The sequence below is a fragment of the Clavelina lepadiformis genome, chromosome 4 (genome assembly GCF_947623445.1).
Source record: "Clavelina lepadiformis chromosome 4, kaClaLepa1.1, whole genome shotgun sequence".
In the NCBI taxonomy this organism is placed as follows: domain Eukaryota; kingdom Metazoa; phylum Chordata; class Ascidiacea; order Aplousobranchia; family Clavelinidae; genus Clavelina; species Clavelina lepadiformis.
The window spans coordinates 5791390-5804888 of record NC_135243.1 but is presented as its reverse complement, the minus strand read 5'-3'; the positions used below and the strand labels follow the sequence as shown (position 1 = coordinate 5804888).

At 36.6% G+C, this 13499-nt stretch overlaps 3 protein-coding genes across 5 annotated transcripts in view; 1 reads left to right on the top strand and 2 right to left on the bottom strand.

Moving 5' to 3' along the window:
• The window catches only part of LOC143451437 (hydrocephalus-inducing protein homolog), a 52345-nt gene extending 51159 nt beyond the window's left edge, over positions 1-1186 (top strand). For all 3 annotated transcript variants that reach the window (XM_076951979.1, XM_076951978.1, XM_076951977.1), the window contains 2 exons: positions 153-437; positions 814-1186. In XM_076951979.1, the coding sequence (XP_076808094.1) occupies positions 153-437; positions 814-1020 (492 nt within the window). In that variant the 3' untranslated portion in view covers positions 1021-1186. The remainder of the gene's footprint in view (positions 1-152; positions 438-813) is intronic.
• Positions 1187-8595: 7409 nt separating this feature from the next.
• LOC143452419 (vacuolar ATPase assembly protein VMA22-like) lies at positions 8596-10539 on the bottom strand. Its single transcript, XM_076953381.1, has 3 exons — positions 10321-10539; positions 9780-10036; positions 8596-9049 (listed from the first exon to the last, which is right to left on the bottom strand). The coding sequence occupies exons 1-3, from the start codon at positions 10533-10535 to the stop codon at positions 8907-8909; spliced, it is 615 nt and encodes a 204-aa protein (XP_076809496.1). The 5' UTR covers positions 10536-10539; the 3' UTR covers positions 8596-8906.
• A 90-nt stretch (positions 10540-10629) lies between these two features.
• LOC143452418 (phosducin-like protein) lies at positions 10630-13499 on the bottom strand. Its single transcript, XM_076953380.1, has 3 exons — positions 12944-13499; positions 12057-12182; positions 10630-11760 (listed from the first exon to the last, which is right to left on the bottom strand). The coding sequence occupies exons 1-3, from the start codon at positions 13391-13393 to the stop codon at positions 11476-11478; spliced, it is 861 nt and encodes a 286-aa protein (XP_076809495.1). The 5' UTR covers positions 13394-13499; the 3' UTR covers positions 10630-11475.

Below are 13499 nucleotides of genomic sequence, written 5' to 3'. Positions count from 1 at the left end.
CACAAACGGCCGCGGATTCTCTGTGATTTGAGTCATTAAAGACATCAAATGCTTTTTTTATTACTTACTGTTAATATTATGAATCTTATTAATTATTATATCACCGTAAATTCCTATCATGATCCTATCATGATCTCATTTTACGTCATCAGGTCAACAGCAACGAGTGGAGCTGCGAGAGAAGCATAACAGCTGCCCCTGCGTCATCCGGAAGCGGAACTGAAGTCACAATTGACGTGACCTATGAACCCATGCAGCTCGGTGATTCACAGGCCATTCTAACCGTGACGTCATCGATAGGGGGCGAGTACCTGTTCCCCCTTGAAGGCAAATGCCTGGCTCCTAGGCCTCAGGGTCCATTTGTTGTTCGCAACAAGTCAAGCGTGTCTGTCCTTTTCCGGAACGTCTTCCCGACCACGACGGTGTTCACTTTCCAGGTATTTTTTGATCAATTGTTATTTCTTTGTTTATTTTTTGAGGATTTTAAAATAAATCTCTCGTCCTAAATCTTGTTTTATGTTATGTTCCTAAATAATTTGCTAGCGAAGAATTTTTCCATTAATTATTATCTATTTTGTGCGTAGTTTAATATGTTTCATTTTATGCGCGTGTTTTATTTCACTATTTGTTTAAATAATGATTTTTTTAAAAGCAATAATCATTTTGCCCTAAAATTTGTTGTTGAAATTCATTGCACAAGTTATTAATGTTATTATCCAGCCATGTACCTTACCTAGTACATAACAGTAGTGGAACTCGAAGAATAGGGTGATTAAGAGATACCCATACTTAACTTACCCCATTATTACCCAGGTTGACAACCCCTTATTCACTGTTAAACCGGGCGAGGCCATTCGTTCGAAGAAGACACACAACATCTCTGTCGGTTTTGATGGGGCTACTTCGCCGGGGTCCGTCATAACCGGAAAACTCACCCTGTCTTGCGTCAGATCCGCCGGCCAGGTCATGTCCTGGGTTTATTACCTAAAGGGTATTACCCCGGAACACGGCATGGGTTGAATGTATTGTTGTTGTATGTTTGTTTTTATAGAGGTTGTTTGCGTCTAAAATAGATTTTTTTATTTTTGTAGAGTTTTTAATGAATATTTTAAAAAATAGTAGTTTCGTTTTAACAGTTTTGTTTAGATTTGACCAAATTCTTGTGTAAATAAATTCACCTGCACTACTGGTTTCTTTGAATTACGTAGCCCATATGTTTGCACGTAGATTGGTGTACGCCTTGGTGACAAAGGCTATTTGCGCAAGGTTATTAGTGAAAAAAAGCTTGTTTGAATAGCATCGTGATAAGTTGGTTCAGTCGTGAAGAAGTCTTATAATGCGATGAACCTTCCATTTAAAGTTTAACAATCACATATGTTTGTAGTTGGATTACTATAGAACAGCCTACGCAAAGAGTAACTGAAAGTTGCTTTAAGGGTATAAGTTACTCGAATAATACCGTAAATTGGGCTATTTTTTGGTAAATTTTCCCCTAAAAAATTTGTTTTTGATAATGACGACGGCGATTTTATATAGAAATGTGCATTGTAGAATAGTTCCCTAGCTATTTTCAAATATTCTAAGACAGTTTCGTTTTCGATTTGTTCTGAATAAGTTCTGTAGCTAAAAAATTCAAGCTCTGAATTCAATGTTTAACACTAGAAGGACCGCGATTTTCACCTACCTAGAAAGACCGGATGCGTCAATTGACGAAAAATGCTGAACATCCCAGTAAGACATGAAATTGCTTCCACCCTGGTTTATTTCCTTATACAGTTACTTTTAACCAACACTCTTAAAATGTCGTAAGGTGGCTAGACATTAAGGCGTTATTGCGCGTACCGTAAAAGCATTGTTGTAATTTAGCTGGCGCTTCCCAGATGAAAATTGTGTCGTCCTTAATCATTGCTGGCGTAATGCACCAATTCATGACGACTAATGCGTAACCTGGGGCGCGGCCGTATGGCGTGTCATGAAGTGTTGTGTACATGACCCATACATTTACATATCTACGTGTTGGCAACTAAAACACACGTAGAAATCGTCGACCGCTTGTTACAACACATGTGTTTTATTTGTGGATTGTCCCATCTCGCCTATTCGACACTTGTGTCAATACGAAATGGTGTCAGTGGAATTAATGGCGGGAAAAAACGTTCCTAGTGCGTTCCTCGTAAAAAACGTTCCTCGTAAAAAATGTTTTCATGACATTCTTTTTATATTCAATAAACACAGAGGCGAATTTCAAACCAAACAACTTGCTATGGTACAAAACATAAGCGATTATAAAAGAATGAATGTGGAACATTTTACGACTGAACTTGTACAAGCTTAATTTAAAAAACAGGCACAGTTCGCGACAGACTTCACGGAGATTGCTCAGATAAATGAGGAGATTGACCTCCACGGTGCAATGCTTTGTGCTTCAAGATATTTCGGGAAGAAAATCAAAGAGGTCGATCACACCATTACTGCAATAAATGAAGCATTTTGGCGACTATTGCATCGTGTAAAAGTTAACAACCGAGCCGTGTTAAGTTATGCACCTTATACGTTTACATGGCAAATGCTTACAGATAGAGAACCTATTAAAAGCTAAATAAAACCAGTTTATATGAAGAACGTTATTTTCCAATAATTGGTCTCAACTGTTTTCGGAGAAAACCGCAGAATAATAATGTGCACAACTCGAAACTTCTTATCAGCAATTGTAATTGTAATTATATAACATTAATCAAAACTTTGTAACTAAAAAATGTAAAAGAATTTATCCAGATGTTGACGATATTAAAACTGTTGATGGGCCGCTGATACGTTAACAACATGACGAGTTTAGTTGGAAGAGCTTGTGAAGATTCTCACGCTGACATTTCCACTCCAGGCTTCCATGATGAGAATCACGGTGCGTCCGTCCTCATCACGAAACTCTTCATCATCAACTTCCGAATCTGGATGCTGGATGTCATCCTCCACAAATGCTCGGACTCGCTTTGTTATGAACAGAAGATTGTTTCCGGAGGATAGGAACAGGACTTCATACGAAATGTTGTTTCGTATTTCGTAATTATTTCCGGCAGGTTGTCCAAATACAAAAAAATTATTCACCACAACTGTTTCACTAAGAGGCATTTTGGTATAAGTTATGTTAACAAAAAGAGGTAGATATGGTTTAACAAGCGCTGAAAAAAAAAATTTCCGTCAATGATCCCGCTCAATTTGGTTATTGAAGGGCGGATTCATGATTGCTTATCGACTCCATAACACTTTTCTATTTTTCAAATCTCAACTGCAACTACTGCAATGTAAATGAGTTATATTTCTAATCGGACCAGGCGTTTCCAGACGGGTTCGGGCTTAAATCTGAACAAAACTCTCGCCAGATTCGAGGCCGAATTTATATTCACGTTCTGTCATCATATACTTTATAGCGTCGTGATTTCACTTTCTTTACAGGAATGTGCGTGCGCGCAGAGTGCTCAAATCCTCCCGCAGAGCGCTGAGCTCAACTTAGAAAATGATGACAGTCAAACAATGGCATCAGAAGAAGACTTGGATTCATTCAGTAAATTTAATCTTTGGCACTAATTCGGACTTCCAAATACATTTTCGGGTTCGGGATAACGAAAAAAGTAACTAATTACAGTCTACTCTGATATGGCGTTTTTAAAATTGACCATTAAAGATAAACGATAAATTAAGTGTGGTCACAGCCATTAAAAGACAACCCAGTCTTTCAACGCATTTAAACTTCAGTTTTCTTACGCTTACGCTGTTCTATTCCAAAAGTGTCCCAAAACTCCTTTGGTTCCGTTTAGAAAACTTCTACGTTTCGCCTATAATTCCACACTGAACACGGAACAGCCCTCATGCTGAATGCAACGGTAAACGCCACCAACAAACAATGGACGCATCTGGCTGATCTGTTGCGCTGTTGTACGTGACACGGCATGGGGCGTGTAGTGTTTCAAAACGTTTCATTCCTTCTATTAGTAAAATGGGAGCAAAGGCACCTGAAGTTAATGTCTTACGTGACAGTGCTAGACGCTTGTTGGGGCGTGTAGTGTTTCATACGCGTCGAGAAACGTACGTGACATATAAGCAGGGTTGCCATACCGTCCTTATTTCTAAGATTTACCCTTATTTTAATGGTCCATGTCTTAGAAAATATTTTTGTCCTTTTTTATAAAAAAATGTCCTTATTTTGACTTGCGTCCTTATTTTTGTCTTATTTTTAGAACAGTGGCTTTGATATCGATGATCACTGTGCTTCACCAACCGGTGAATTCCCTTAGGGTGGTCTTCAGCTCTCTGGACCAAAATAGAAATAGGGAGTTTTAACTTTTACTGCCGACTAATTCTAACAAAAATTCAAGTGCGTAATGAAACACTGTAGTTTTTTGGAAGCATTTAGAAATAGGCTTCCATTTTTAGCAGAGACACAACTTTTAGGTTTATAGGCTCAAAAAGGTTCCATTAAAATAAAATTAAGTTTTCTACAAACAAGTGGCCACTAATAGACAAGATGATGTTTCAACTCTTGTAATTTACAGTCTACTATACATTTTCACTGATCTATACAGTTGCGCTCTGTACAAATCCTATTATTCTCTTATTTTAGTAAAAAAAGTTTTAATCTATAGGAGAGTTAACCTTTCGTTAATACATTTAACAGCTCTTTAGCTGTAGATTGCCGTTGTCCGACAATTTCCCAAACAGCCTTTTAAACGCTTCGTTTTGCGTAGGTCTTTTGACTTGACTTTAAGATACACAAAGGTACGTGTCATGCTACAAGTGACAAACGACGTGTTATAGGGATGTATGACGTATAGTTTTAAAGCGCAAGCGGCCCAGTGGTCTACACCCAAAAGTTTCATTGTGCTTAAATCGTCATTGAAATATTGCAAAGGCCATGAAAGCCGGACAAATGTAAATATAATCAACCCACGTTGTTTTGTGATTTTTACTAAAATACTTGTTTTTTTGCCAATTTTAATTTCAAGTTCATGCAACTCGCCACCCAGGGTCACAATTGGGGGTGTGTTTACAAATGGGTAAATCCTCATGTACTTAAGCCGTCTGGACCAAAATAAATATGACGAACAAGAACGTACATTTTCGTACGACTCAATAGGTCTTGGTTGTACGGTTTTTGTTTTTGAGTTTGATCTTTGTCTTTTCATTTTTCAAAACAAGGTTACATTCCTCATGGCATTTCTCTTTTTCTTAGAATTTGGCGTCTAATGCCATTTCGTCACTTCTTCGGTGACCCAAACAAATCTTATCGGCGGGGATGTAAAGCTTCATTTCCCGCAGAAATTGGTTTATTTTTTAGAAGTTCAGTTTTGAAGTTTCCGCTACGACAACTAGCAGCAACGAGATCGAAACAAAGCGACTGCAATGCTAATGCATACAAATCAACCTCATTAACATAGGAAGCTAATTCTTATGCAATCGATCAATTGTTGTTTACTTAATGCTAATTCCCATGAAAATTAATTGATTGTAGCGCAGCTATATAGCGAACGTAAAGCAAACCGGCCTAAACAGTGATAAATGCACGGAAATAATGCATTCTTCAAAAGAGCGAAACAAAACTAAACGAAAGACGTTTGTAAATTTTATTCAAGCATTATATTTTTACAAAGAGCTCTCCTCATAGTTAGCTCTACGCAAGTCCCACCAGTGTTGGCCTCATGCTTCCAGCTGCTGTGCTTTCTTAATTAGGTTCTTGCAAAGTCGTTTTCTCTCATAGAAACTGATACTGTACTTGATGTAGCAGCAGAATAGTAAAATTCCGGATACTATTGACAACCCAACAAAGAATCCAGCCAAATATCTATTAAGAAATCTGTAAAAAATCAAAACCGGTATAGATATGCATATGAACAATGTTCAATGTCAAAGTTTTGTTCTTTTTGTATTTCCAAACAGAATTTTAATGCCTATGTGACAAGCACATCACTATGTATATTAGTTATTTAATTTATCATTTTGTTTCAGCAATTTGATGTTTACGCATTTTGGCTACCGGCGTATAGAAGGCTTAAAGGGCAACATTCGTAGAAGCTTATCACCTAGTCGATATAGGCTACATCGTTTGTTTGCAGTATATAGATATTTTTTTCTTTCGCCACTTTTTTAGTTTTTGTCAGTGTTTCTTTTTAGTAAATTCGCGTGCGCGAGTGATGCACACGCGACTTACCACGTTAATGGCGTTTTCGTTTCGCCTCTTCCTCTTCTTCTTTTTCCGTAAATCTTTGGAAATATTATGTCAGTTCGATTTGTAAGTGTTTGTGGCATCATGTGACGAGATGGACGCTTGTTCTTTGGTTATTTTCCGTAATCTTTTTCTGTAAATATCACGACCGGCTGTCGTGTGCGTTGTCTGTAGCCCCATTAGTGCAAGCAGCGGTTGCTGCAGTTGTAACGATTCGGTATAATATAATATATTAGCATGTTTTATTATAGGAAGCTTGTTCCGTTTTTTAGTTGGTTTTACCGGAGTTACCACCAAACATTTGCGCAGAGTTTTCAGATGAATAACTAAGACTTGTTTACTGTTTGCTGATGGTGATGTGGCTGTTCTCCGTCAATGAAGTTATAGGCCCAATAATAACTGGTGCACCAGTGAATTACTACGCAAGACTTATCAACTTCAATTAACTGGATGTATTAATGTAAAGCGGCAGTAGAAAACTTCATAAATAGCTTTTTTATCATAAATCATGGTAGATCATACATATGCTACCTAACCTTTCTTTTCCATCTTCAATCGCTGGGAAGCGCCATTCAGTATCGTTGTAAGAATGCGATCTGCCCCAAAAATGAATCATAATTTTAGGAAACTATGTTGATAGCTTACCGAGAGAAAACCAGTTCTATGTGCCTATATATTTAAATTATATTAGGATAATTTTATAATCTTTTATAAGATAATTTAACTGTTAAAGTTTTTTATAACGTTCTATTTTAACCATTGCAACCAGCATTGTATAGAGTAGACTAACTCTGCTAGACTACATCACTATGATTAACCTTTTATTAGGTTTAGCTTAATCGAAGCGAAGAGTAAACGCAAGTCGATGGGATTTACAGTGCATAAAACTGACCTTTTTCAGTTACAAGACAATGATCACCGCAATGGATGAATTTTATTGATCATTTGTATCCTATTGGGACGTCATCAAGGCAAGGTTTTTAGATTTCTTTCGCTCATGGAGTTTATGCAAGTGACTTGTTTCGGAAGAGTTACAAGAACTGACGTATTTATGTTTGGAATCATTGATTAATTTACACATACCAAACTTTATATCGCAATCTCTAAAACTTGTATTTATTCAAACAAGCTTTGGTTTGTATAAACGCATCCTATGTATATAATGTGTTTATCAGAAAACAGATGAATGTTGATTGACTTAAATACGTCGACATAATCCGACTCCGCAAACATAGCTTCGCAAATATTTAAACTTGTTGCAAGCTAAAATAATTAGGATAATTTTGAAGGTTTGTGTAACATGCTTGGAATAAAATTTGAACTACAAAATTGCGTTTATATGAGTTGCAATTACGCCCTGGTTATAAATAATCCGGGTTTGAGATTAATATCCCAGCATATATAGCCGGGACGCCAGTGGCTATTACACGCGCACAATGGTTGAAATAGACCAGGAGTGCAGTGTCTACATGTTGTAGGTCCCTTAGCTCTGTAGGATCTGACCGATCCTGCCACTTCTTAAAATTTAGGAAAATACTAAGGAAATAGTGTTTTTATAACTTAGCTTATGCTTCGTATATGTCACATTTTGTGTTTGCATTCACTAGTTAATCGTCGTCGTCAAATAAATATAAGTTTTAATGGAATACATAAACAAAAAAATTATGTATTTCATCATGGGCCGTTCGAGCAACACTGCACAATCGATAAATTTTTAAATTGATGAAGTTACACGATCTTTCTTTCCTTATATTGCACTACACCTCTGAAATAACTTAGATTAGCCTATATACATCAAGGTATAAATTATTTTGACGTACCGGTTAGTACAGCGTGTTTTTTGGGAATGTGTTCTCTTTTTCGCTGTATGCCTACGAGCAAAATCTTGTTCTAATTCTATGTTTTTGAAGATCACAGTCACGTTGGACTTTTTTATTTTTCTACCATTTCATTGGATAACATATAGTAATAAGTTCATCGCAATTGCGTAATGTTTTCAGTGTAAATTTTACCCCTTAAATGGAATGACCATGAGCGTTTAAAGTGAAATACGTAAACAAATTTCTACAACTGCAGTGGTACTGTACAGTACAAGTAATTTTGCACTAATTTCTTAACAATCTGCCAACATGTCAAACATCGCCTGGCAGCTTGGCTCCCGAAGGTGCAGCTGGTCAATCGTCAAATGGGCCCGCACTGAAATGCTTGAAATATTAATGATCCTTTATTGCTTTGCAACGTCGCAATGCATTGTAAACAAGTAGCACTCATTGCATTCTGTAAAGATGGGTGGGAAATATCTTCCAAAGCAATAACCTCGGAAATTGTTCTCGACTTAAGCGGGGTTCTTTCGTGGGTACAGTACTGTGTAGAAGCCATTACGTTGGATGCAATTTATTACGAGAGATCGATCCAAATCAGTGAAGATTTTCACAAATGATTAAAGGGCGCAGAGACGATAAGATATGAACAACAATAAAACATAACGAAGATCGACAAAGAAACTGCAACGACATTGAAATATAAACTTCCGCGGTTATGATAAACTGTGTAATTGTAACATCTGCGATAACCAGTGTATGCAGATTGCTGAAACAAATTCGTTCATAAAAGGCAGTGGTCATACCATCAGAAGTTTCTCCTTGATTCAATGTGACCTGATTGCTGTGCTGACCTCTTTCGCGATCGGTCAACTTGTTTCTGGCTCCGGTGCGCCATCTTGCGTAAGCTTGTCGTCAAGTTCTTTTTGACGTGTTCGACTTTTTCGATACTCAGTCAAGGTGTGCTCGTACCTTGACTGAAGATTGCACAAAGCGCAGCTGTCTTCGATTGCTAAAACAGAGATGTAAAAAGATGACAAGGTAACACCTCAACGTCTAACATGTTAGATTAGATGGTTATTGATGTCGTCTTTGTTCAAAAGTAATTTAATGTGATGAAAACGGCTTGTTATAATAAATAAGATATAAATATAAGGTCACATCATCATATTTTTCAAAAATAATACACGCGTTTAAATTCAGATTGCAGATAAAGATTACTGAGGCAACAAATGTTAAAGCGATCGATCGACAGCTGGCAACTATTCCCTGCACAGTGAATCGTATCGTTTATTGATCTACGCCCGGTTTAAAGCGGCTATAAATGGTTATGCAAAACACTTAAAAAATAATCGATCTTTTTATGTCAAAACACTCGTCGGCTCCACCCCCACACAGATGAGTTACGTAACTCGAAATACACTTGATTCACGAATAGTTTAGCACTAAATTTTGTATTAATGGGAAAATTCAATTTATTTCGCCATTACATTTTACGCCTGTCCCATATCACGCCGAAAAGTCACTTCACTGGTTCTGTTAAGCGCTGATCAGTTTAATTCATGTAGTGCCTTTGTTTTTGAATGAAATTAACCAAAGTACTATTTCAGGAAAATGTCTGACCCAACGGAAAATCCACAGTTCAGTTTCAGACGTGCATATAATCCTATAGCGCTCATTTTTCATTAAAGTTTATTTAAACACTATACTTTAGACTGGTTTCACATCTAAGTATTGCATACCTTTGGAAAACGATTCCTGGGCTAGCCTTAATGCCCTCGGAACAAGAAAACCGAACCAATGAATGGGGTTAATGGATGGGGTAAGCTGAGAAACATCTCCAATTGATTTTCCTTCTTTCACGGGATCAATTTCCTGCTCCTTGCGATCATTGGTTTTGTTTCGTTTTCTCAGTGTTGCCTCCTCCTCGGGATTTTCTTGCTTCTGCTCCAACCTACTTCCATGAATGATTTCAAGCTGATCAACTTCTTGGTCGGTCCTGGCAAAGCATAGTTAGTTGTATGAATAATCAACGAATAAAAACCATGGTTTATACAAGGACCCCAACCTCAGGTAGAATATACAGTACACGGACGAGTATACTTAGCTTTAAATACATGACAATGCTTTGTCATAAAACATAACAAAGCTTTAAAAAAGCAATATTTTTATTTGTCCTTATATAGAAATTCTAACAGGATATTGCACAAAAAGCATGGACATGGATTGGACAATATCCCACGCTTACATGACATAAAAATATCTGTAAATAACACAACTGACTTTCGATCTACTGTCACCGAAGCGATCATTTCCGAAGGATATTGCAGTTGAGAAACCCGATCAACCCCTATTTCATAACGAGCTTTCGCAAGACACAAGTATCCTTCCTTCATGTGGTCTTCTTGCTCCCGTTTTGTTTTATCAATCTCATGAACGAGTTCGAGTAAGTCCACGCATAGAAGATCCAGTTTTGCTTCAAGTTTCTTATCAACCATATTCCTACACTTTGTTGGGCATTAGGTGTGTCTATGTAATACACATCAAAGACAGATCTAGGAAGTTGCAGTTTATTGACTTAAAAAGTATATATCTAAAAATGACAATGTTATAACACAGACGACAATGAACAAAAAATAATAGCAACCTCACAACCCTATAGGCAAAATATAAATTATCATACAACAGACACCAATACAGGAAAGGTATTGCTCAAATTACTGATTGAAGAAATTTCAAAAATATGTGTCCACAGCTCATCAAAAGCAATGTTGCTAACAACGGATTTTCTTGATTGTTTGGGGGGCACTTCATCAATTTAATCAATACTATTTGACTATCAAATAAAACGTATCAAGAACAATGTCCGTTAAATAAACAGCCTTTAACTAGGATATAGTATTTCCAACAGCAAGTTATCTTCCCACCGAATATTAAGCTTTGTCGAACAACACTTTTCAAATGATTCTTTCAAGTGTTTGTAAATGTACGGCAAATGTCTAAGACAAGACATAGTAATAATAATCTCAAAGGTCCTTCATAAAAAAGCAGCTTCAGAACAATACAATATAAAATCTCAAGTTCTTTCAATTTACATCACACAAAAACCTTTAAAACTTGAAAATATTAGAATTATATACAGGTCTGCACTCAACAAAGTCGATTTAAACTTTAAACAAGAGACTGGAATTTTATGGCATATCGCTTTCACTAATGGTTACATAAACTTGTCACATGTTTCTATGCCATTTTTCCCTGAAAAGCTTACGTTACGGAAAGCACAAAACCATCAAAATGGTATCAAAACAAATTCTCAGAAAAAGCAAGAAAAATTGAATACACAATCACACATTTAACTAGTTCTTGTTAAAATCAAACGACATATTGCACTATGCTAACAAAGTTCATTTTTACTTGTTAGTCCCTTATTAAGTATAATCAGTAATCACTGTCACTGTCACTTCTTATCTCAGGGTTAGGCTCTGACATATTAGAGCCGTCTTTTTCTGGCAGGAGGCCATAGCTGTTCAAAAACTTCTCAACATCAGTGGCATAAAAATCATCGGACAATGTATCAGAAACGTGAACAAAGTTACCGATGATGAGGTTATTTTTATACGCCAATAAAGCGGGTAAACCTTTTTCTTTAAAGCCGTGAGATAATCTCGCTTCGGACGCTTCAATCTGACAAAACTTCACAGTCCGGTATTCAGCGGCAAGGATCTAAAATCAAAAAAAGAGTTATTTAGATACATAGACACGCTGAAATGTAATTATTTGAAATGATACAGAATTGTTACATAGAACTGCACTGCTACCAAGAATTTGAATGTGTGAAGTCATGAAGGGATAGCATTTTATTACATAGACAGATGCAATGGCATCAGCATTATCTGTGTTTGCCAGGTAAAAAATAATTTGTCATATGATTGACATATCATATGACACATTTTCTGACAACTGACATACATTTGAAAATGACAGGCATGTTTATAAATGCTAGATCCATTTTAACCCACGTGTAAACAGCCTGTCATGGCTTCACAAGCTGGTATAGACTCGTCATAGATATGAATTATTATTGTGACAAAACGTTTTTCATTTTCAATTTCTTCAACATAGTTCTTCCCCGTGAGTTCCTTTAGCTGTAAAAAGTCACAGGTGAAAAATTACTGATTTCAGGCAAGCTAAATAATTTAGTTATACAGTCAGACCTCGTTAATCCAGACCACTTTGTTTCGTCATAAAATGTCGGTTTAGCCAGGTATCCGGATTATCGGAAAACGAAAAATCAATCAATCTTGAATATGTAGCACTGTGTTCAAAAAGCAGTACTATGAACCTTACTCCAATTCAAAGTATGAGTATGTGTAGGAGTTTAAAGAGTGAAACTGCAACATTATTACGCGTAGATAATCGGCTATTGTCTTCGTCAACTAACTATTGTATCTAGGACAATCGTAAATTATTTTCGCTTCAATCTTAATAATGCGGTTTATCGGATTTTATTGCTATTGATTTAGCACATTTGTTCCAAAACTTTTGTGTCGGACAGCGGGGTTTCCGGATTAAAGGGGTAAAATGCATAGGAAGAAATCCGTTGCCAGCATTTTTGTGTCGGATAACGGGGATTCCGGTTGTTCGGGATTTGGATTAACGAGGTCTCACTGTATATACATAAATTCCATATCTACCTGCTAATTAGTTAAATGAAAAAGCATTCTGTCAATAAGCCAGCCAATTGGCATATTTTTATTATTATTACACCTATTTATATGTTTATATTATTTATATGAAAAATCTTACATTACAGCTACACCAACTAAAGGCAAACAAATCATATCATACCAGAACCTAGTATATATATATATTGTACATGGTCCAGTTTAAAAGCAATGAAGCAAACCTTTCCAAATGTTATTCCAACCCATCTGGAAGCAAACTTTTGTTGCAATTCCAACATTCTCTTTTTATTGTACAGCTGCAAAAATTCCTGATCGTTTTCATCAAGATCCTCGTTTGAGTCTTTCTTTGGATCACAAGTCAACGAGAGCTTGTTGATTAGCTGCTTCCGTTCGAGAGCTGTCTTCTCGCGCTCTTCGCTCTCCAACTTCTTGTAATGTCTCCAATCTCGTATTACTCCTTTTGGACCAGTTTGAACAGATGACTTTCTTCTTGCTGAACTGTTTATTTCGTTGTTTGCGACGAATTTTTGTGCAGAGCGCACAGTCTTGGTTGATTTTGGTTTTGCCTCGTCGCTATCGATCTGTTCATTTTCTGATTCATTTTCTGAAGAGCTACAGTAATAATCAATCTTCTCTCCTAAAAATTTGTCATCTACTGAGCTCAGTGCCATAATTCCTGACTAATTTAATAGACCAATTCGGCCAAAAGCACGATTACGTTAACTTTAGTTAGAAAAGTTTTATACGAAGTAAACTGTGCAATAAAAACAAAAAAAA